The 25461-nt window shown below is 35.1% G+C and overlaps 1 protein-coding gene across 8 annotated transcripts in view; it reads left to right on the top strand.

The window, feature by feature from the left end:
* Positions 1–25461, top strand: part of FAM135A (family with sequence similarity 135 member A) — a 126916-nt gene that overhangs the window by 65137 nt on the left and 36318 nt on the right. For all 8 annotated transcript variants that reach the window (XM_047733286.1, XM_047733284.1, XM_047733285.1 and 5 more), the window contains one exon: positions 1881–2036. In XM_047733286.1, the coding sequence (XP_047589242.1) occupies positions 1881–2036 (156 nt within the window). The remainder of the gene's footprint in view (positions 1–1880; positions 2037–25461) is intronic.

The following is a 25461-nucleotide window of genomic DNA, read 5'->3' as shown; positions in this document are numbered from 1 at the left end:
TGCTTATTCAAGTCTTTTTCTAAACTCCGTTGAAACTATTCTTGGAAGAAGGCTGTGTGCTTCCATTTATTTTAGAGAGCACTTTAATCTTCTGTATGTTCTTAAGAGAGATGTGAAAAACTTGTTAGCTTCATTCCTAATACATCTATAAACTATTTTCTGGGGCAAAATACATCTATAGGTTTATTATACATTGACGTTTTAATATTTATTACATGTTGAGTCTGTTAGCTTCCATTCCAGAATTCTGGAATTTTTCAACATTTTCTGAGTTTGTCCATAAATTTGGGGGCCTTTTTCCTTATCTGAAGCCTGTAATTCCTTATTCATCCATTCATTTATTCATTTACTAAATATTTAGTGACTACTGTGTACTGGTAACCAAAGTCACGAGAGTGAATAAGACATCATCCCTTCCCTTCTTAATAATTTTGCTGAATTTTTGTTTTATGTCCTCTCTGAGTTAGCATAGATAAGTAGAAGCTCAGTTTGCAGGGGGAAGAAGAAAAGCCTGCTGAATTGCAGACTTCAAAATGAAGTAAAAATAAACTGAGTAAGGATATATCATATGTCATAAGCAACATTTTGAGGTTTTTTTTTTTTTTTTTTAAGAAAGGGAGGATAGAGATATAATTAGTACTCTTTAGGATATACTGAACTTGAATACCTTCCTTTTCACACCCAAATATAGTCCTCTAGTAGGTGATGGGTCTAGAGCCCTGGAGAGATGTGATACAGATAGAAAGATTTAGCAGTCATTACTATATAGATGGTATGGCTTTCAACCTTAACCTGAATAGACTACTTCTGCCTTCTTTAGGATAGGGAAATGAAATCAGCATCTATCTATATACTTAACGGTAGATTTCCTAGTATTACTAGTAATTGAAGGCAAATTTTTCTAGCAAGATAAACTATCTGCCTGAACACTGCTGCCTCAGTGAATTAACAAAAAGCTGTCCTCATAGTAAAAATGCTTGTCCAAAAGAGAAGGAATCATTCCGATTTATCGTCTTTTATTATTCTTTGTCCAAAAATCCTTTTTTTTACCTATTCAAGAAATACAAATGCCTTATAGAAGATTCTACATTTCATTGTATAATTCATTAATTTTAACTTGTATCATCAGTTTAGGTGAATATTTAAATAAACGGGTTATTTAATACCACTATTAAGAACACTCACAACAGTATATTAAAATTGTTTACCCACTTTTCTTTCCTTACTAAACTGAGCTTCTCATATTAATCTTTGAATTAGATTGGAATGTGGGCCTTAGAATTTAAAATGTGCTCAGTAAACAGTGGGTAAATGGAATTGTTAGAAAAGAGAAAGAAGTGTTCGACGACTCTCTAAGAGAATTACCATACGCAAGATGGAACCTAGGAACATAAGAGTGAAGGAAAAGCAGTTAGTACTTAAAGGTATTTCTCTCCCTTCTGAAGAGTTATAGATCTTTTAAGTAATTTACTTAGCAGATTGGAGAAAAAAAATCTTAAGATTTTATTATCTTTCAAAAATTTTATAACTTTCATCATGATTTGTACATTGTTTAAAATTCCCAGAATTCTAGTGTTTGAAGTTGATCATGCTCTGTAGAATCCTGATTTGTAATTTTAAACTATATTGGACATTATTTCAGTAACAAGATTTCTCAGATACTGAAATATCTATTAAGTTGTTGAAAATTGCTACAGTAACTATCACACAGGAAAAGCCATTGGTCACTTGATCTCTACACATATAAGCACATGCACATACACACACACATTTCTTTTTAAAACTAAAAATTTGCTTTTGTATTAATGTTCTCAATAACACATTATATTTAGACATGGTAAGTCTCAGGAAGCAGTGAAGTTCTTTTCTTGTCATTTCAGAAAATAGAAAATCCTGATGAACTGGCAGAACTTATAAATATGAATCTTGCACAACTTTGTTCACTTCTAATGGCTTTATGGGGACAGTTTCTGGAAGTTATAACGCTACATGAAGAACTAAGACTTTTATTAGCACAAGAGCACCATACTTTGAGGGTAAGTTAAAAAGTGATGTTAGAATATTTTGATGTAGAAATTTCTTATGAATAAAAAGACTGATATTTACCCATATGTTGATAAATTGGAAAAGAGACATTTACTATTGTGTTACTGTTTGATTTCTTTTTTTAAATATTTTATTTGAGAGAGAGAGCAGAATGAGAGAAAGCACAAGCAGGGATGAGAGGCAGAGGGAGAGGAACAAGCAGATTCCCTGCCGAGCAGGGAGCCTGATGCAGAACTATATCCCAGAACCTTGGGATCATGGCCTGAGCTGAAGGCAGCCACTTAACCTACTGAACCACCCAGCACATGCTCTTAGTTACAATCCCTGCCAGTAAGAAAAATCATCCAAGTGTAACCAAAACAGAAAAATATTTGATACAGGCTAGCCCCTGGAACCCGAGAACAGGTATTATAGCCAGATAGCCAGGTGTCGTTAGGAATAGAAATCAGGAACAAGAGAGCCATCTTAAACTAATTTAGAATCTTTCTCTCCAGCTTTTCCTCCTTTTGCCTCATTTAGGGATGTGTATTACAAACCCAGAAGGTTAGGGGGAGTATAATCTAGACATACATGTTTACTGTAGGCTTACTATGGACCTTGTGCAGACATTTCTGTACAATTTTATTGTATAGCTTATCAAGAGGCTTTGATATATTAAACATCTGACTACTTCTCCAGTTATCTCCTTAAATGTTCTGTACACACACTAATTTTCCTGACCTACTAGCAGGTCCTCAAAAACACTAGTTTTCTTGTTTCATTTTTCTTTTCTTAATTATAAAACATGAAAATCAGAAAAGTGCATAAAACATGCACATTTTAACAATTAATTAAAAGCACATATCCTTTTAACTCTCACCCAGATCAGGAAATAGAAAATTGTCAAAAGTGCAGAAGTCCTCTGTGTGTTTTCCAATTTCTGTTCCCATCCTGACATTGAGAAATAATCACCATTCTGTCTTTTGTGATGAGTTTATCACTTCTCTCTTAGTTTTACCATCCATTTATACATACTAAATAATACAAGTTGTTTTAGTCTATTATGTTATTCCGCCTATGTTACTGAATTCTATATAAATGAGATCATGCAGTGTATATTATTTTTATCTTGCTGCTTTCACTCAAGATTGTGTTTGTGAGATTAATCTGTTTTTGTCAGTAGCTATAGACTGTTTATTTTCGTTGGTGTCATATATTTCATTTGCATATACCCACAATTAGTGTATCCACTCTATTGTTTATGGACATTTGGATTGCTTCTAACTTCTAGCAACTACAAACCAACTACTACAAACATTCTTGTGCATATTTCCTGGCATGCCCATTTCTCTGACTGACTTACTTGTAAAGGAAATTGTTGTACCATAGGATATGCATAACATCAGTTATTTACTAGCAGATGCCCCCTCTTTTCCAAAGTGGTTCCAATTTTCACTCCCACCAACACTGGATGAGAGCTTTGTTATTCCACATACTCCCAAACTCTTGATTTTGGCAAATTTTCAAAATCTGGCTGGTCTGGTACCATTGTGGTTTTAATTTGCATCTCTCTGATAACCTGTGCAATTGAGCACTATTTTATGTGACTACTGGCTGTGTAGATTCCTTATTTGTGAAGTGCCTGAAAATTGTTTGACCATTTGTCTATAGGATTACCTTTGTTTTTCTTCTAGATTTGGAATACTTTTCTATGTATTCTAAATGCTGGCCTTTGTTATATTTTTGTAAATAAATCTCTTGTGTCACAGTTTGGTTTTTTTTCACTGTCTTTGTGCTGTCTTTTGATAAACTAGAGGTCTTAGTTTTAGTGTTAGTGTGGGTAGAAGAGCAGAGCAGAGGACAAAGACTTCTCCATACTTGGACATAATAAATGCAGATCAGCAAGGAAAAGTTCAGATTTTAAATAAATGATGTTGGGACAATTAAGTATTCATGTGGGAAAATACTATATAAAATTGAATTCCAGGTGGCTTGAAAACAAATATGAAAGAAAAATCATAAAACTTATAAAATATAATACAGAAGTTGCAGAGGAATTACTGAAGTAGTACAGAATCTCTTCACCAGAATCAAAGTTATCATTTTGGCATATTTTCTTTATCATTCCTTCTTTTATAATTAGGTACATACATACACACATACAGATGTTCATGCATTTTTTTCCCCAAATCATTTGTTAATTGGAGGCATCATGTTCTTTTTTCTTTAAGATTTTATTTACTTGAGGGAGAGAGAGAGAACAGAGGGAGAGGGAGAAGGAGACTCTCTTTTGAGCAGAGAGCCTGATGTGGGGCTTGATCCCAGGATCTTGAGATCATGACCTGAGCTGAAGGCAGATGCTTAACTGACTGAACTACCCAGGCGCCCCAGCATCATGTTCTTTTATCCGTAAATACTTCAGGGTATATTGACTAAGAACAAAGGTACTTTCTTGCTTAATTATACTAAAGTGATTAACTATGAAATTTAATATTGTTACAATACTGATACTGAATGTAAAATTCATTTTAAATTTTTATCATTTGTCTTAATAATGTCCTTTGTGACTTTTCCCCTTTGCCAGGATCAAATTCAGGATCACGCATTGCATTCAGTTGTCATAACCCATTAAATTCTTTAGACTCATTCAGTCTGAATAGTTCTATTTTCTTTGTCTTTCTTGAAGAGTATTGGCCAGTAGTTTTGTAGACCATTGTTCAATTTGGATTTCTGTGATGTGTATTATGTTCCTTGTGGTTCAATTCAGCTGAACAATATTAGTGGAAGTACTATATTTCTTTTTCAATCAGTTTTGATAAATTATGTTTTTGAAGGAGTTCTAAACTTATTTATTGGCACCAAATAATTCATAATATCCTTCAATTATATTTTTAACATCTGCAGTATCTGTAGCATTTTCCTGTTTTGTTCCTGATATAAGTTAATTTGTGTCTTCATTTTTTTTTTCTTGATCGGTCCCACCAGAAGTTTGTCATTTTATTAGTTTATGAAAGAACTAACCTGATGTTAATTCTCTCTTGTGCGTTTTATTAGGTTTGCTTTTGACTTTAGTATTTCCTCTCACTTTCTAAAGGCTTATTTTACTCTCTTTTTAAAACTTCTATAAGTAGATGGTTAGCTTATTAGTTGTAGTATTTCCTCTTTTCTTTTATACACATTTAAGTTTATAGGCTGCCCCCTAAGTACTGCTTTAGCTACATTCCACAAGTTTTATTTGTTGTTCTTTTTATCGTTTGATTCTCAATATTTTCTAATTTTTGTGAGCAATTTATTCTTTGATTTAGGGTTATTCAGTTTTTTTCATTAATATATAAAATGGCTTGTTAAAATAATAGACGCATCTCCTCCATTTTCTGGATATAAACAGAAACAATATGTAGGTCAATGACAGGACTCTATAGGAACTACTTTATATACACTAGCCCAAAGAGGAAATCTCACCACATACCAATAATAATTTGTTTGGGAAATCTTTGATTTAAAGCAATAAAGGTAAATAAAACTATTATGAAGTATACACTAGATACGTTTTCCTATATTAGGAGTTGTCATTTTTCCCTTCCTTAGAAATCCAAGAAATTGAGTGCCTTCCCACAGTCAGTCTTCTTCCGAAATAAAGGACCAGTGATATTTCTTGTCTAAAAGTTACCACATGTTGTATCAAGTAACTCTGCCATCCTGAATTAGAGGTTGACACTTAGCCCAGAGGTAATCATCTACAGCATGGACATGAGGAGGACTAGTAATTTTTCAAAGGAGCTGCTGCATAATCGGCTGATTTAGGGTGGTTTCTATTAGAAGAATGATAACTCAAGTATTCACATTATTTCTTCTGGATGATTTAAGCATGGAACACAAAAGAAAGAGACTCAGTTACTAAACAATGGCAGAAACCAAGAGAGAAAGAAGGTCATAGGCAAAAGCCATGAGACAGTAGAAACGATGAATAAACCAACTACTATAAGGCAGGGATGAAAGTAAAAAGGGTTAAAAGCAAAGCAGAGAGAGTGTCAGAGATAGAGAAAACATGAGAATAGAGGAATGACCAGAAAAGGGAACAACAAATGCTTGCTTCTGGAACAACAGTTACTAGAGTGATATTAGGATATTAGTGTAGTTATTATTTACTAAATGGCAATGAACAGCATTCCAATTTCGCAAGAACTGGCTATTTGTCTACAGAGTCAGTTCCCTGGGTGTCCTTACTTTATATCCTTATAAAAATCCCACACATGCTGAGGTAATCTGACTATATCTTTGTCTCTTGCTAATAACTAAAGCGCCCTTTATTTCCAGGGGTGTGTTTCTTTGTTTCCAAACATATTAATTTTCTAGTTGTCTTTATGGTTGATTTCTGGTTTATCTTCATTGCGGTTAGGAAACGGTCTGTGATTTCAGTACTTTAATATTCTTTGACTTGTTTTACCTATATTAGGAATGTATATTCATCATGTTGCTGGGTTAAGTGTTCCAAATATGTCTGCTAGGTTACGTTTATAAGTCATTCTGTTCAAACTTTTCATATTTTTAATGAATTTATGACTGCTAGTGCTATCAACTATCGAGAAAAATGTAAAATCTCCCGTTTTGGCTATAAGTGTGTTCTTATTTGTTGTTACCAGGTAGTAAGTGACAGAGATGGGATTCAAACCCAACACTATGGCTCCATATCCTGCATTCTTTACCACTTGATTTGCTGCCTGTCAAAACAGAGAAGAGAATGATAGCAAGGATCAGAAGCAACTTTGTAGCATAATGTTTTAGGGGGTTGTCTGAGGTAGAATAAGAACCAGAAGGTAAACCTCAGTAGAGAGAAGCTGATAAATACAATGTTGAAAAAAGGGGGCAAAGAAGGAAGGCCAAGACAAAAATTGGGTTTATGGGAAATTCAGGTGCCAAAGATAAATTGAAATTTTTCCAATAAACTTCCCTTTTTTTGCCCCATTCTAGATTAACAAAATAGGGCCTACTTAACTCCTAAAAGAAATAAGGAAGGGTAATTAAGACACAGCAAAAAAGTGCCCTGTTGTTACTTAACCGAGAATAATAAACCTTGCCCTATCATGCCCTGCCCTGCCATATGTATCACAAAAATTGTGGAAATGGTGGTATAGTATGTCCTTTATTTCCCATTTATGCAGTTAACAGGAAATTTGTTCCTAAAGTGTATCGGTATTCTGAGAATACATTGCTTATGCCTACAGCAACCAAAATAGTCCAAAGGTCATTCATTATTTGTATTGAGACAGAGTTGGCTATAATAAAGTCTGTAGACTGTCTAATGTATTCAGAAGCAGCACAATTTATCTATGTCTCAGAAGTGAACATATGATATGGAATCTCTTACTGCGTTGAAAGCAAATAGGCAAAGAGTTGGACTAAAAAGAGGAAATGTAGGTCTCTACTTATAAAGAACAATGTAATTAATTATTTTAACGTTTGTTCTACCATGTTATTTGATATCAAGATTCAGAAGGTGAGATTTTCTGATTCTTAGAGAATTAAGTCATCCAGACTTATAGAATTCTGTAGTCATGTGGCTTATATGTTCACATTCAAACATAGAGACTATTAATAAGTGAATGGTTCCCAGGGCCCCATATTACATAAAAAGATAAAAGGCAGTGATGGCACTATAAAATGTCCCTTGTTTTTATCTCACTCACAATAACAAAAATTTAGCATCTATCCATGAACAAAAGTGACTGTGAGAGCTGTGGGATCCAATACCATATACCAAGGCCTCCCACCCACCTGTGGACTGGATAATAAGCAGACAGATTTCAGTCTTGACTGGACCCTGTCGTAGCATGTTTACCAGCTCTTGCTCATCTTGGCTACAGTCTGGGACCCTCTGGGGAGCACTGACTTAGACAATTACCCAGGGTTGTGAGAAAGCCTTTGTGCAAGTTCAGATTTCCAGAGAAGTTCCATCATTCCACTGAAGCAAAAAAAAATTACAAGTTTGGTTGCATTCGAGTTCTAGCAAGAGGAATAGCTTGTCTTTACATACATCACTTCTCACCCAAGATAGCGCAGCTTTGATCTACGAGAATCCTTCCTGGCCTGTGATTTTTCCTGCAGAGAAAAGGGAGAACAGATGAGTGAGTATCCAGCTTGTCTAGCTGTGCAGGCTATCACCAAAGAGACTCATCTTTCCTTCTCACCCCATCTAGATCACTAAATCAGGAGCTCCATGGCTGGGGCACAGGGTGGTAATAGACAGGAAGGTGGCAGATGGGACTCTCAGAAGACATTAAAGGGACTCATCGTACTCACCACATCAGGGACTCCATTAAAAGTCTGCCTGTGAACTTCACCTGTGGATCCCTCCACCATCCCACATGCCCTCATCCATACTCTCCCTTCTAATCTGCAGATGGCTCCCTGTGTGCACTGCTGAAGACATTAGTGAGAGCAAGCTTTAGCAGATCTGTAGCTGCAGGCCAGGAAGACCACAAAGGAGCTGTAGCACCACATTTGGGAAACAAAGGTGGGGGTCAGCACTCAGCTAGGTGTGTGGCAGGAAGGGGAGAAGGAATATAATACTAAGGTCTGCCACAAGAGGGAGCAGGAAATGTGAAGCAAATGTATCCATAGAAAGTCTGAGAAAGCCTCAGAAATTCTGGCTGGACTGAAGAGAGGTATTAATGCCCTGAAGACAGTAAATACTGGAGGAGGTGGCTGCTACTTCAGATGTTCAGATAGCAATGCAAAACTGCAAAGAACACAAGGGCGCCGGTCCCTCAGTCAGTTAACATCTAATTCTTGATTTCAGCTGTGTGTTGTGACACTGAACACCACATCACACTCCACACTGGGCATGGAGACTGCTTAAGATTCTTTCTCTCCCTCTGCCCATCCCCCCAAAAAGAAAAACCCAACTCCAAAGGACATGAAACACTGACATCACCAAAGGATTGCAATCCTCCAGTAACTAAACCCAAAAACATGGAAATCTGTGATTTACCTAATAAAGAATTCAACATAGCTATTTTAAGGAAACTCCGTGAGCTACAAGAAAACACAGAAAGGCAATTCAACAAAATCAAGAAAGCAATACACAAAATGAGAAGATTAACAAAGAGAAATCATAAAGAACCAAAACAAATTCCAGAGCTGAAGAATTCAGTTTATAAAATGACAGATGCAACAGATAGCACGTCACAGCAGAATGGACCAAACAGAAAAAAAAAGAAACTATGATAAAAGATAGGAACATGAAATTCCAATCAGAGGAGAGCGAAGAAAAAAGAAAGAAAAAGAGTGAGGAAAGCTTGCCTGATCTATGAGAAACCATCAAAAGAAATAATTTTTAATAATTGGAGTTCCAGAAGCAAAAGAGAGGGAGAAGGGGCCAGAAAGCCTATTTAAAGAAATAATTACTGAGAGTTTCCCAAACATGGGAAGACATTTGGATATTCAAGTACATAAAGTTCATAGGTCACCAAACCACCTAAAGAGATCTTCTCCAATATACAGTATAATAAAACTGTCAAAAATCAAAGACAAAAGAATAATCTTGAAAGTTGCAAGAAAAAGAAGATTGTAACCTACAATCAGTGGGGTTGTTAGCAAAAACATTATAGAGCAGAAGAGAGTGGGATGATATATTCAGAACGCTTAAAAAATACCTGACAATCAAAATACTCTTTCTGGCAAAGTTACCTCTCATAAATGAAGTAGTAATAAGGATAATCCTAGACAAAAGCTGAAGTAATTCATCACCGTTAGACCTGCCTTACAAGAAATTCAGAAAAGAATTTGCAAACTTGGGGCACCTGGGTTGCTCAGTCAGTTAAGCGTCTGCCTTTGGCTCAGGTCATGATCCCAGGGTCCTGGGATCAAGTCCTGCATTGGGTTCCCTGCTCAGCAGAAAGCCTGCTTCTCCCTCACCTCTCCCTTTGCCTGCCACTCTGCCTACTTTTGCTCGCTCTATCTCTCTGTCAAATAAATAAAATACTAATAAAAAAGAATTTGCAAAGTTAAATAATAGGGTACTAGTTACAACATAAAAAACATGAAAATATATAACATGCCAGTAAAGTAAGTGTATAGTCAAATTCACAATACTCTAATATGGTAATGTGGTATGTTAATCCCTTAATCCTAATGTAAAGGTTAAAAGATAAGCATATTAGGGGCGCCTGGGTGGCTCAGCGGGTTAAGCCGCTGCCTTCGGCTCAGGTCATGATCTCAGGGTCCTGGGATCGAGCCCCGCATCGGGCTCTCTGCTCAGCAAAGAACCTGATTCCTCCTCTCTCTCTGCCTGCCTCTCTGCCTGCTTGTGATCTCTCTCTGTCAAATAAATAAATAAAAAATCTTTAAAAAAAAAAAAGATAAGCATATTAAAAATAACTACAGCTACAAAAATTTGTTAATGAGTACACATTAAAAATGGTACATTATGACATCAGAAACAAAAGGAAGACAATAAAAGGATAGAGTTTTTGAATGAGATTGAAATTAAATTGTTATCAGTGTAAAATAAACTATTACATCTATGTTAATCTACAAGGTGTTTTATGTAAGCCTTATGATAACCACAAAGCAGAAAACTACAGTAGATCACAAAAGATAGAGAAGAGATGCAAAGCATAGCACTATTGAAAATCATCAGTTCACAAAGGAAGACAGCAAGAGAGGAAGAAGAGAACTATAAAACAGCCAGAAAGTAACTAATAAGGTGGCTTTAGTAAATCCTTACATATCAGCATTCACTGTAAATGTAAATGGATTGAATTCTCTAGAAGTCAGAGAGTGTCTGAGTAGATAAAAAAAAACTATATGCTGCCTACAAGAGACTCACTTCAGCTTTGAGGATGTACATGGGAACAAAGTGAAGTGATGGGAAAAGATTCAATGTAAACAGAAACCTCAGAAGAGTAAAGATAGCTACACTTTTTTGTTGTTGCTGTTTTTTGTTTTTTTTGTTGTTGTTGTTAAGGAAAGCTGTACTTAAATCACACAAAATAGACTTTAAGCCAAAAGTAACAGGAAACAAGGCCATTATATAATGACAAAGGGGTGAGTTCATGAAGAAGATCTAACCATTTAAAGTATATAAGGACCCAGCATTGGAGCACCTAAATATACTAAGTAAATACTAACAGATCTGAAGGGAGAAATAGAAAGCAATACAGCTATAGTGGGAGACTTCAGTACCTCACTTTCAATAATGAATAGATCATCCATGTAGAAAATCAATGAGGAAACATTGGATTGGACTTGAACCATAATCAGACCAAATGGATCTAACAAACGTATGTAAGATACTTCAACAACAATAGAATACACTTTTTTCTCAGGTGTACACAGAACATTCTTCAGGATAGATCATATGATAGGTCAAAAAAGTAAGTCTTAGCAAATTTAAAAAGATTGAAATCATACCAAGTATCTTTCTCAACCATAATAGTATAAAACTAGACCTCAATTACAGAAGGAAATCTGAGAAAATCACAAATATGTGGAAGTTAAACAATATTCCTGAATAACCAGTGGGTCAAAAATCTCAAATAACTAACTTAATTTTTCACATCAAGGAACTAGAAAAGGAACAAACTAAACCCAAAGTTAGCAGAAAGAAGAAAATAACAAATATTAGATGAATAAGTATTAAGATAAGAAAAATAATAGGAAAAATCAACAAAACAAAGAACTGGTTTTATTGACAGAATAAAATCAACACCTTTAGCTAGACTGAGAAAAAAGAAGATGCAATTAAAATACGAAATGAAAGAGGAGACAGTACAACTTAAAACCACAGAAATACAAAGGATCATGAGAGACTAACGTGAAAAATTATAAATCAATAAATTGGATAACCTAGAAGAAATGGATAAATTCCTAGAAACATAAACCTACCAAAACTAAATCATGAAGAAATAGAAACATCTGAACAAATAATGAGTAAAGAGATTAAATCAGTAACCAACAATTACTCAGCAAAGAGAATTCTAGGAAAAGGCAGCTTTACTGGTGAATTCTACCAAATATGTAAAGAATTAAAGCTAATCTTTTTCACCAAAAAATCGAAAAGGAACACTTCCAAACTCATTTTACAATGCCAGCATTATCCTGATACCAAAGCCAGACAAAGAGAATATAAGAGAAATAATCTACAGTCCAATATCCCTGATGAATATAGAAAACTGAACATGCAAAAATTCTTTTTTTAAATAAGATCTTATTTATTCATTATATATAGAGAAAGAGAAACAGAGCACAAGCAGGGGGAAAGGCAGAGGAAGAGGCAGACTCTCCACTGAGCTGGGAGCCCTGTGTGGGGCTCCATCCCAAGACCTGGAGATCAAGACCTGAGCCAAAGGCAGATGCTTAACCATCTGAGTCACCCAGGTGCCCCAACATGCAAAAATTCTTAACAAGATATTAGCAAACTAAATTTAGTAGTGGATTAAAAGGATCATACACCATGATCACATGGGACTTATCCCTGGGATCAAGATGGCTCCATATACTCAAATCAATAAAAGTGATATACCACATTAATAGAATGAAAGGCTAAAATCATATCATCACATTAATTCAGAAAAAGCATTTGACAAAATACAATATCCTTTCATGATAAAAACTCTCAATAAATTGGGTATAGAAGGAATATACCCCAATATAATAATAACATGACAACCCACAGCTAGCCTTATACTGAATGGTGAAAAGTTGAAAGGTTTTGCTTTAATATCACAAATAGGACAAGGGTTCCCATTCTTATCATTTGTATTCAACAAAGTACTGGAAGTCCTAACCAGAGCAATGAGACAATAAAAAGCAATAAAAGCCATCCAAATCAGAAAGGAAGGTGTAAAATGTCTCTGATTGCAGGTGATATGATCTTACATATTTAAAAAGAAAATGCTTACCACTCCATCAAAAAACTGTTGGAATTAATCAGTTTCAGTGAAGTTGTGGGATACAAAATCAACATACAAAACATAGTTGGGATTCTGTACACTAACAATGAAATACCTAAAGAAAGAAATAAAGAGAACAGTCCCATTCATAATAGCATCAAATATAAGAAACTACTTAGGACTAAATTTAACCAAGGAGCTATAAGAGCTATTACTGAAAATGACAAGACTTTGATGAAAGAAACGAAGACACAAACACATGGAAAGATAGCCCATGTTCATTGATCAGAAGAATTAATATTGTTAAATATCCATACTATCTAAAGCCATCTATAGTTTCAGTTCAATCCCTATTGAAATTCCAGTATTTTTCACAGAAATATAAGAAACACAATTCTCAAATTTATATGGAACCACAAAGGACCCTAAATAAGCAAAGCGATACTGTGAAAGAAGAGCAAAGCTGAAGGCATCGCATTTCCTGTTTTCAAACTATACAACAAAGCCATAGTAATGAAAACTGTATGGTACTGGCATAAAAATAGACAGTGGAAACAAGAGTCCAGAAATAAACCCTTGCATATATGGCCGACTAACATTTGACAAGAGAGCAAAGAATACTCAATGGGGAAAGGGTGGTCTCTTCAATAAGTGGCATTGGGAAAACTTATTGTAGATAACTACATGCAAAAGAATGAAATTGGACCCCTATCTTAAACTGCTCACAAAAATTAGCTCAAGATGAATGAATAACTTAATAACATAAGATCTGAAACCATAAAACCCCTAGAGGAAAACATAGGGGACAAGCTCCCTGGTGACATTAGTTTTGGTAATGTTATTTGGATTTGACACCAAAAGCAAAGGCAAACATAAACAAGTGGGACTACATCAAATTAAAAAGCTTCTGTAAAGCAAAGGAGACCATCACCAATATGAAACGGCAACCTAATGGATGAGAGAAAATATTGCCAAGTCATATGTCTGATAAAGGGTTAATATTTTAAATATATAAAGAATTCATGCAACTCAGTAGAAAAAAATCTGATTAAAAAATGTATAGAGGAGCTAAATATCTATTTATGCAGAGACATACAAAAAACCAGTAGGTATATGAAAAGATGCTCAATGTCAGTAATCATCCGGAAAGTGCAAATCAAAATCACAATGAGTTATCACCTCATACTTGTTAGAATGAGTGTTACTAAAAAGTCAAGAGATAACAAGTGTTGGCAAGGATGTGGAAAAAACAGAATCCATGTGCACTCTTGGTCTTCATGTAAATTGGTGCAGCCAGTATGGCTAACAGTATGGAAGTTTCTTAAAATAGGACTACCCTTTGATCTAGCGGTATCACTTCCAGGAAAATAAAACGGGATCTCAAAGAGCTATCTGTGCTCCCATGTTTATTGCAGCATTATTCCCAATAGCCAAGACATGGAAATAACCTAAGTGTCCATCAATGAATGACTGGATAAAGAAGATATGCTATATACAGGTTTCCCCTGATATCTGAAAGTTTGCTTTAATGCCACTATGCTTTTATGAAAGACCTACATTGGTTACCTGCTTTCACTGACCAAAAGAAATAACAAAAAGTTTGGGTTTTATAAAATGATCATTGCTGTTTCGCTTTATGCCATTTCAGCTTAAGAAAGGTTTCATTAGGAATTCTTTGTTTTTGGATATTGAGGGAAACCTGTATATACAATGGAATATTATTCAGCTATTAGAAAGGACATCCTGCCATTTGCAACAACACAGATGGACCTTGAGGGCATTGTGCTAAGGGAAACAAGTCAGACAGACAGAAACAAATACTGTATGATATCACTTATATATAGATTCTTAAAAAACTGAATTCATGGAAACAGTGATTAGAATGGTGATTACCAGAGGTGGAAGGAAGGGTGGTGTGAAATTGGGAGCTATAGTTCAAAGGGTACACACTTTCAGTTATAAGATAAATAATTTCTGGGGATCTAATATATAGCGTGGTATTTTAGTTAACAGTACTGTACTCTGTACTTGAAAGTTACTAAGAGAGTAAATCTTAGTGGTTCTCACCACAAGAAAGAAATGGTAATTATGTGACACGATGGAGGTATTAGCTAATGCTGAGGTGGTAATCATCTTGCAATATGTAAGTCTATCAAATCAACACATTGTACACCTCAAACTTACACAATGTTTTCTATCAGTTATCTCTTGATATAGCTGGAAAAAAAAGATTAAGGTATTTATTATAAGTGAAAGATATCTTTGTCACTTCAAACTGAAATATGGATTATCAAGTGAGATAACTTATAAAAAGCAAAAATAAGTTGAAATTAAAATGAAATTTTTATGTGTCAGGAACTGTAATGGACCTGAGATCTGTGAAGAACTTATAAGCAAATAAGATAACCTCCACAGAATGATTAATGCTGGCAGAAGATACGAGATCAGAGACAAAGGACTTTGTTGCAGCAACTCCAGTAACCTTAGTGTTATCATTTGCACTCCTTTCTTAAGCCCCGGTTTCCACACCCCAACATAAAGAAAGCCAGGTTCACGCTAGTGTATTGCATTGCAGGAGAAAAAACTTTGTGATTAAGGGTCCCAGATATTTTGTAATGGACTTGGACATGTCACATTTGTTCCAACGCGAGTCTTTATCTATCAAGGCTGTAAGCAAACCTACCCTTTGCTCCTAAGGAAGAGGTGTCTCTACCTTCCCAGGCTGTTCCAATACAGATATCCTTGAAAATAATGGGGACAGTCATTGATTCTGCTCACAGGACTTGGAAAAATGTAAGAGACCTTGAAGAATTGTCTTTTGCCAGTGTCTTATGGAGAACTCATTTTCACTGTCCTCAACAATTTTACTGATCTTTATTTAGTACTTTTCAAAAATGCCTCTTCTGTTACACTGCTTCCCAGTGTACCAGCACAGATGCCATATTTAATGTATGGTAGCTTGTGCCTAGAATTATAAGTCCAATGTTAAGATGAACATAGGCCCTTTACAGACTTGGAGAGACAGGTTTTGTGCTTTGTGCTTTGTCTTAGCATCACAGACTTGTATTCTGCCCTGAACAAGTCTTGTTAGGGCTGATGGAATAGGACAAAATAGCAGGCATTCTTTCAGGGACAGCTTGAATAAATACTTAGTTCTATCTTGCCAAATACCTTGGGTTGCCAGATAAAATACAGAGAACCTGATTAAATTTTAATATAGGTAAACAAATAATTTTCAGTATAAATATATCCTATGCAGTTTTTGGGAAATACTTATACTAAAAAAATTATTTGTATTTCAGTGTCCTGTGGGGTAGAATTGCCAGATACAACCAATAAAAATAAAGGATGCCTAGTTATATCTGAATGTTAGGTATCAGCGAATAATTTTTCAACGTAATTATGTCTCATGCAACCCTATCAAATAGTATACCAAAGCAGCAAAGAAGGATTTACCCTTGTTTTATATATTTTTGGATGAATGAAATATATCTTACGGAGGTACAGAAAATGGGATGGAAGTCCATGGTTAAGGAGAAAACTAATTTTGTAGTTAAGCTTAGGAAGCTTAGTAATCTTGTGAGAAAACAGAATATGTAAACATATGGCTTTACTCACTATGTACTAATATCTGTAGTCCTAATCTAAAGCAAAGAAATCCAAGTTGATGTGGTGTTTTTGCTGTTTGATTACTTGATATAATATGGTACTGCTCATTTAAACTCTTCCATTTAGTGAACCTTTCCTTGGACTCTAAAATGAAAATGTTTTACTTTATAAGGCTTCATAAAATAATATTTCAAACTATATAGTCAGAATTAGAGAAATCTTAATTTTTCTTTGATCTCTGTACAGTCCTCTAATTATTTTTTTTTTTTTTAATTTAGAGAGCAAATCGGGGAGGGGCAGAGAGAGAAAGGGATCAAGAGAATTCTAAGTAGGCACTACACCCAGCACAGAGCCCAACACAGTGCTTAATCTGATCCCGTGACCCCAAGATTATGACCCAAGCTGAAATCGGGAGTCTGGACACTTAACTGACTGAGCCACCCAGGCGCCCCCTATTTTGTTTTTTTGTTTTTACATAAAATTTACATAACATGAATTAACCATTTCACGTGTACAATTTAGTACATTCACAGTGTTGTGCAACCATCACCTCTACCTAGTTCCAGTCCAGTTTTATCGCCCCAAAAGGAAACCCCACACCCATTGAACAGTCACTCCCCATTTCCTACCCTTCCGCCACCCGTTCACTAGCAAACACTAGTCTGATTTACCTAATCTGGATGTTTCATATAAAGGTAATCATATAACACATAACTTTTTGTATTTGGTTTCTTTCACATCATTCATCCATTTTGTAGCATGTTATCAGTCTTTCATTCCTTTTTTTTTTCACTGTAATCTTTTTTTTTTAACTTTTTTTTATTTTTATTTTTATTTTTTATAAACGTATAAAATATTTTTATCCCCAGGGGTACAGGTCTGTGAATCATCAGGCTTACACACTTCACAGCACTCACCATAGCACATACCCTCCCCAATGTCCATAACCCCAGCCCCTTCTTCCAACCCCCTCCACCCAGCAACCCTCAGTTTGTTTTGTGAGATTAAGAGTCACTTATGGTTTGTCTCCCTCCCAATCCCATCTTGTTTCATTTACTCTTCTCCTATCCCCTTAGCCCCCCATGTTGCATCTCCTCTCCCTCATATCAGGGAGATCATATGATAGTTGTCTTTCTCCGATTGACTTATTTCGCTCAGCATGATACCCTCTAGTTTCATCCACGTCGTCGCAAATGGCAAGATTTCATTTCTTTTGATGGCTGCATAGTATTCCATTGTGTATATATACCACATCTTCTTTATCCATTCATCTGTTGATGGACATCTAGTTTCTCTCCATAGTTTGGCTATTGTAGACATTGCTGCTATAAACATTCGGGTGCACGTGCCCCTTCGGATCACTACGTTTGTATCTTTAGGGTAAATACCCAGTAGTGCAATTGCTGGGTCATAGGGTAGCTCTATTTTCAACTTTTGGAGGACACTCCATGCCATTTTCCAGAGTGGTTGCACCAGCTTGCATTCCCACCAACAGTGTAGGAGGGTTCCCCTTTCTCCGCATCCTCGCCAGCATCTGTCATTTCCTGACTTGTTAATTTTAGCCATTCTGACTGGTGTGAGGTGATATCTCATTGTGGTTTTGATTTGTATTTCCCTGATGCCGAGTGATATGGAGCACTTTTTCATGTGTCTGTTGGTCTTTCATTCCTTTTTAGAGCTGAATGCCAACCTAAATTGATGGCCATTGGGTTCTTTACACCCTTTGACTATTGTGATGAATGCTTCTGTGAACATTACTGGACAAGTACTTGTTTGAATTCTTGTTTTCATTTCTTTGGGTGCATACCTAAGAGTAGAATTTCTGAGTTGTATGGTAATTCTATGTTTAACTTTTTGAGGAGCTTCCAGGCTGATTTCCATAGCACTTACACCATTTTATATTCCTACTGGGAGTGTTCAATGGTTCCAATTTCTGCACATCCTCACAAATATTTACTTTCTATTATTTTGTTATTTTTATTACAGCCAACCTACTAGGTTGCAAAGTGGTGTTTAGTTGTGGTTTTGACTAGCATTTCACTAATGAATAATGATGTTGAGCATCTTTTTGTGTGCTTGTCGGCCATTTGTAAACTTCTTTTAGAAATGTGTATTCAAAGAAGTGTGTATTCAAACTCCTTAGCCCATTTTTTAACCTGTTGTCTTTTTGTTATTCAGTTGCAGGAGTTCTTTATATATTCTGGAAACTAGACTTATCAAGATATACTATTTTCAAATATTTTCTTCTTTTTTTTTAAGATTTTATTTATTTATTTACTTAAGAGAGGGAACGAACAGAGGGAGGGGCAGGGGGAGAAGGAGAAGCAGACTCCCACTGAGCAGGGAGCCTCATGCCAGGCTCTATCCCAGAACCCTGGGATCATGACCTGAGCTAAAGTCAGACATTTAACCAACTGAGCTACCCAGGCTCCCCCACTCCATCAGATATATTATTTGCAATTATTTTCTTCTGTTTAGTAGGTTACCTTTTTGTTTTATTGATGGTTTCCTTTACTGTGCAAATGTTTTTTAGTTTGATGTAGTCCCAAAAGTTTAATTTTACTTTTGTTTCCCTTACCAAGGAGACATACCCATAAATATGTTGCTAAAGCCAATGTCCAAGAGAGTATTGCCTATGTTTTCTTCTAGGAGTTTCACACTCAGTTCTCACAGTTAGGACTTTATTTTATCTTTGTATCTGTTGTAAGCAAATAGCCCAGTTTTATCTTTCTGAATGTAGCTGTCCAGGTGTATATTCTTGGCCATATAGGCATGGGTTTATTTTTGAGCTCTCTATCCTCTCTTGTTGATCTGTGTGTCTGTTTTTATACCAATGCTATATAGTTTCAGTTAATATAACTTTGAAGTGTATCTTGAAATCCGGGATTGTGACGTCTGTAGCTTTTTTCTTTCTCAAGGTTGCTTTGGCTATTCAGGATCTGTTGTGGTTCCATATGAATTTTAGGGTTATTTGTTTTAATTCTATGGGAAAAAAAACTACTGGTATTTTGATAGGGATTGCATTGAATCTGTACATTGCCTTTGGTAGCATGGACATTTTAATAATATTAATTCTTCTCAGCCATGAGCATGGGATAGTTTTCCATTTGTGTCATCCTCATTTTCTTTCATCAGTGTCCCATAGTTTTCAGAGTACAGATCTCTCACCTCTTGGTTAAATTTATTCCTAGATATTTTATTCTTCTTGGTGCAATTTTACACTCTAACCTTACACCTGAAGGTCTAGTAAAGGAAGTCCAAAGATAATAAAGGAGGGACGTAATAATTAGAATGAAAATAAATGAAGTTGAAATTAAAAAGCAATTGAAAAAAATCAATGAAATCTAGAGTTGGTTCTTTGAAAAAATAGACAAAATTGATAAACCTTTAGCCAGACTCATTAAAAAAAAAGAGAGAGAGAGAGAGAGGATTCAAGGAAATAAAATCAGAAGTAAAAGAAGAGAAATGACAACTGATGCCACAGAAATACAAGGGTTATAACAAAACTATGAAAAATTATATACCAAAAAATTGGACAACCTAGAAGAAATGGGTAAATTCCTATAAACTTAAACAGTCTTCCAAATCTGAATCAGGAAGAAATAGAAAATTTGAACAGGTCCACTGCTAGAAACAACATTGAATCAGTAATCAAAAAATTACCGACAAACCAAAGTCTAGGACCAGACCTTCACAGGTGAATTCTACCAAGCATCTAAAGCAGAATTAATGCCCATTCTCAGACCATTCCAGAAAATAAAAGAGCTTCCAGACTCATTATATGAGGCCAGAATTACCCTGATACTGAAATCAAACAAAGACACTACAAAAAAGAAAACTACAGGCCAGTATCCCTGAAGAACACAGGTGTAAAAATCTTCAAAAAATATTAGCAAACCAAATTTAACAATGCATTAACAGTATCACTCACTGCTCTCCCTGGGATTTATTGCAGAGATGCAGGGACGGTTCAGTATTCATAAGTCAATCAGTGTGATACATCACAAGACAGGATATAGAAATACATACCATATAATCTTAAAAGATGCAGAACAAAGGGGGAAATTGGAGGGGGGAGACAAACCATAAAAGAATGTGGACTCTGAGAAACAAACTGAGGGTTTTGGAGGTAGGAGGTTGGGTGAGCCTAGTGGTGGGTATTATGGAGGGCACGTATTGCATGGAGCACTGGGTGTGGTGCATTAAACAATGAATTCTGGAACACTGAAAAGAAGTAAAACAAAAATTTTAAAATGCATTTGACAAAATATAATACTCATTCACGATAAAAACTCTCAACAAAGTAGGTTTAGAGAGGATGTACTTTAACATAATAAAGGTCATATATGAAAAACCCACAGCTAACATACTCAGAAGTGAAAAACCAAAGACTTTTTCCTCTAAGATCAGGAAAAAAACAAGGATGTTAGCTGTCACCTCTTTTATTTAACATAGTACAGGAAGCCCTAGCTACAACTATCAGTCAAGACAAGAAAAAGAAATAAAAGTCATGGAAATTGGTAATGAAGAAGTAAATCCATCACTATTTGCCAGTGATATGATAATATATAAGAAAACTCTAAAGACACCACTAAAAAATTATTAGAAGCAATAAATGAATTCAGAAAAGTTGGAGACAAAGTTAATATACAGAAATCTCTTGCATCTCCATATACTAATAACAAAGTAGCAGAAAGAGAAATTAAGAAAACAGTTCCATTTATAATTCAGCACCATTTTTTTAAAAGACTTTCCTAGGGTGCCTGGGTGGCTCAGTGGGTTAAAGCCTCTGCCTTTGGCTCAGGTCATGATCTCAGGGTCCTGGGATCGAGCCCCGCATCTGGCTCTCTGCTCGGCGGGGACCCTACTTCCTCCTCTCTCTCTGCCTGCCTCTCTGACTACTTGTGATCTCTGTCTGTCAAATAAATAAATAAAATCTTTAAAAAAAAAAAAAAAAGACTTTCCTTTATTGAATTGCCTTAGCATCTTTGTTGAAGATCAGTTGACTAATGAATTGAATCTATTTCTTGGCCTTCTTTTCTCTTTCATTGATCTCCTATATATCTTTCCATTAATATCGCCCTAACTTGATTGTGTTATTGTAATAAGTCTTTCAGTCAGGTAATTAGTTGTACGTTCTCCAATTTTTTTTTTCTTTTTGAGATTGTTTTGTCTCTTCCAAATCCCTTGTATTTCTATGTAAATTTAGAATCATCTGGTAAGTTTTTATTTTAAAAAGTCTTCCTTGGATTTTAGTTTACATTGCATGATTGCATAATCTATAGATCAATGTAGAGAGAATTTTCTCTTTCATCATATGTTGTGGACATGTTATAGTTCCCTATTTAGGTGATATCTTCTTCTGTGATGTCTCTCGGAAGTGTTTTTTAGTTTTCAGTGTCTTAAATTTATTCATAAGTTTCTTATATTATCTGATGCTATTATAAATGGTCTTTTTATTTCATTTTCCAAACAGTTGTTGCTAGGATATAGAAGTGCAATTGATTTTTGCATATTAACTGTATACTCCATGGCCTTGCAAAATTTATTAGATGTTGTATTCCATAGATCTAAATTAAATTAGGTCAGGTTTATTGATGGGTTGTTCAGCCAATATTCAGTATTGTTGTTTCCCCTCTGTTTTAGTACTTAAAAATAGACCATTATCTTCTGGCCTCCATAGTATCTGATGAGAAGTCAGTTGTCATTTATGTTATTTTTCCCCTGCAGTTATTGCAATGATTTTTTCTTTATCTTTGGTTTTCAGCAGTTTGACTCTGATGTGCTTTGTTGTAGTTTTCTTTGAATTTATCTTGCTTGGGATTCATTGAGATTCTTGGATCTGCAGGTTTATTTTTTCTTCCTAATTTTTACAAAAATTTTTAGCCATCATATCTTCAGATATTATTTTTTTCTGCCCCAGTTTTCTCCACTCCTCCTTCTGGTACTCTAATTTCACTTGTATTATATGATTTCATATTCTTTTGTTTTTTTTAATCTTTGCTTTTCAGATTGAATATTTTCATGATTCTAGTTTTGAATTCACCCTTTTCTGTAGAGTCTAATCAGCTCTTAATCTCACCTAGAAATTTTTCATTTCAAATATATTTTTACTTCTAAGTTTTTTTTTTTAGTAGTTCCATTTTTCTGCTGAGGTTCCTTACCTCTTCATTCATTACAACCAACTTCTTTCACTCATTGGGCAATTATAATCATGACTTAAAAGTACTTGCCTGGCCTTCTTGTTTATAATTTGGCATATAAGAGGCTTAGACATAATCATTTCCACCCTAACAACGAGAAAAAAGCTGAACAAACTGAATATCAGCACATCTTCTTAGATCTTTTAGAGAACTGAGGTCACAGGGCAAACTCCTGCCCCCAAAATTGGAGTTAGATAGCCAGTTACAGAGAATCATATCTGACCAGAGCAAAGACCAACCCACAAGCAGAAATGGCCCCTGAAATCAGTACTGGGGTAGAAAAACTTAAATTACATTTGATGAATTTCTGGTGGTTCAGTATGAACAAGCTTAAAGTGTAACTTCAAGGGGGCTCAGTCCTAGGGGAACTCCACACTTTCATGAGTTTTACCTCTAGGAACTGAATCAGGTTCTCGTGGTGAAGATCAGAGAAAATCCCCCCTCCCATGCAGGAGGGTATGGGAGTGAGAGAGGTAGCTGTTTTAAAATACATTCCAGAGCATTCTATCCTTGGAAAGACTTGTCTCAACAGAAACTATCTTTCCAGAGCCCAACTGACCTGGGAATCCAACTCCAGTCTTCTTTAGCCTTCCACATGGGGGAAGGGAAATATGCAACTTACCATTCATTATTAGAGAGTTTCAAATTAGAAAAATGAGATACCACCACATACCTGTAAGAATGGATGAAAGGTGAAACACTGACAACACCAAATGTTAGGGAAGATAAGAGCAACTGGAGCTCTCATTTGTTGCTGGTAGGAATGCAAAATGGTACAACTAGTTCAAAAGACAATTTAGCAGTTTCATATAAATCTAAACATATTCTCACAGTATAATCCAACTATAATGCTCTTTGGCATTTATTCAGATGAGTTGAAAACATGTCTGCACAAAAACCTACACACAGTATTTTTGGCAGCTTTTTCCATAATTGTCAAAATTTGGAAGGAACCATCATGTCCTTCATCAGGTGAATGGATTAAAAAAATTGTATATCCATACAGTGGAATATTATTCAGCAATAAAAAGAAATGAACAAACCACAGAAAGTGAAAGAGGAACCTTGAAAGTATATTGCTAAGTGAAAGACCCAATCTAAAGGACAACCTACTATCTGATTCTAACTGTATGACGTTCTGGAAAGGGAAAAACTGCGGAGACATTGAAAAGATCAGTGGTTGCCAGAGGTTCAGGGGGATTTAGAGAAGAACAAATAGGTAGAGCATAAGAGATATTTAGGGACAAGAAACTATTCTCAATGATTTGTGATGATGGACACATACCATTATACATTTGTTAAAGACCATACGGTGTGCACCACCAAGAGTGAATCTTAATGTAAACTATGGATTTTAGTTAATAGTAAGTGTCAATATTGGTTCATCAATGCTCCGAAAAAAATAAGTCTATTAATTATTTTTTAAAAAGGAAGTATATGCCTGCTAATTCTGACATCTGAGTTATCTTGAAGTCCATTTCTATAGATTGCTTTTATCTCATGATTGTAAGTTATACTTTCCTGCTTCTTTGCATTTCTAATGCATGTTCTTTGATTCTTGAAACAGTTGTTCAGTGCATTTTGTCCAGTTTTATAGTTTTCAGGAAGACAAATCCATTACCAATTCCTCTGTTGTGGTAGAAGTTAAAATAGTGGTTTTCAGCCATGGTTGTACATTAAAATCATCTGAGGAACTTTAAAAATTACTGATGCTGAATGAGGCCCAGGTATGGGTAATTTTTTTTTTAAGTTCTCCAAGTAATTAACCAGGTTAGGCTATGTTGTTCCTAGCATTCTACTAGGAAGAGTGGTAATTGAAATATGGTTTGTCTTCGCTGGAGTCAGGTTGCATCTGCCAGTGGAAGGAGCATCTTTTTTATATTTGTACTTTAGAACTAAAGGGTTTAGTGGGACCCTAGAATCTAATTTGCAGCAACTAGTCTAGACCTCAAGTCTAGAGGGTCGTGGAATTGTTCTTAGCTTTTATTGAGATTTTAAGATCATAAAATGTTATTTTCAACTATATCAATGCTTTTTATGCTCTAGAAGAGGGAAAGAGTTTGAAATAGATTGCATAGCCATCCTTTCCTACTCAAAGATCTCTTTACAATAATGAGTTATTTACACAAAACATTATGAAGTTTGCATTTTTACAAAGAGGTACTCATCTATAAAACTTCTTGATCTGGTATTCCTTCAGTATAATATGTATGCATTGTTTATATGTGAACCTTAATATATTAAGCTATATTTTTCTTAATAAAGTAGAACTACTTTCTGAAAACATATTGTTTATTTATAATATTTAATTTGATACTTTTTATTTCCTGTTTTGCAAGGTTTGGGCAGACTTCCAATGTTACTGTAATTATTGATATAAACACAATGTATTATAGATTTTATATATGTGTGTATATATATATTAATATATACATATATATAAATATAAATATATAAATATGTATATATAGAGAGAGAGAGAACATACCCATTTTTTTCAGGAAATAAGTTTATCCCAAAGTGCATTTTGTTATTATCTGATATGTGCTCCTAAAGGATTAACTCTTACCTTAAATTATTTTTTACCATCTTAAACTTTCCAATGTGCTTCATGGTCCCCTACCATCTGAAATAGAGTATACCAAACCTAATTTAGCCTTTTCAAAATGACTTATCATTATGCATTTTATTTATGTGCTCAAGGGTTTAATACACTGGTATTCCATGCT

This window comes from Lutra lutra, chromosome 6, assembly GCF_902655055.1.
Source record: "Lutra lutra chromosome 6, mLutLut1.2, whole genome shotgun sequence".
NCBI lineage: Eukaryota > Metazoa > Chordata > Mammalia > Carnivora > Mustelidae > Lutra > Lutra lutra.
The sequence above is the reverse complement of the archived record's forward strand: the minus strand, read 5'-3'. Positions and strand labels throughout refer to the sequence as shown.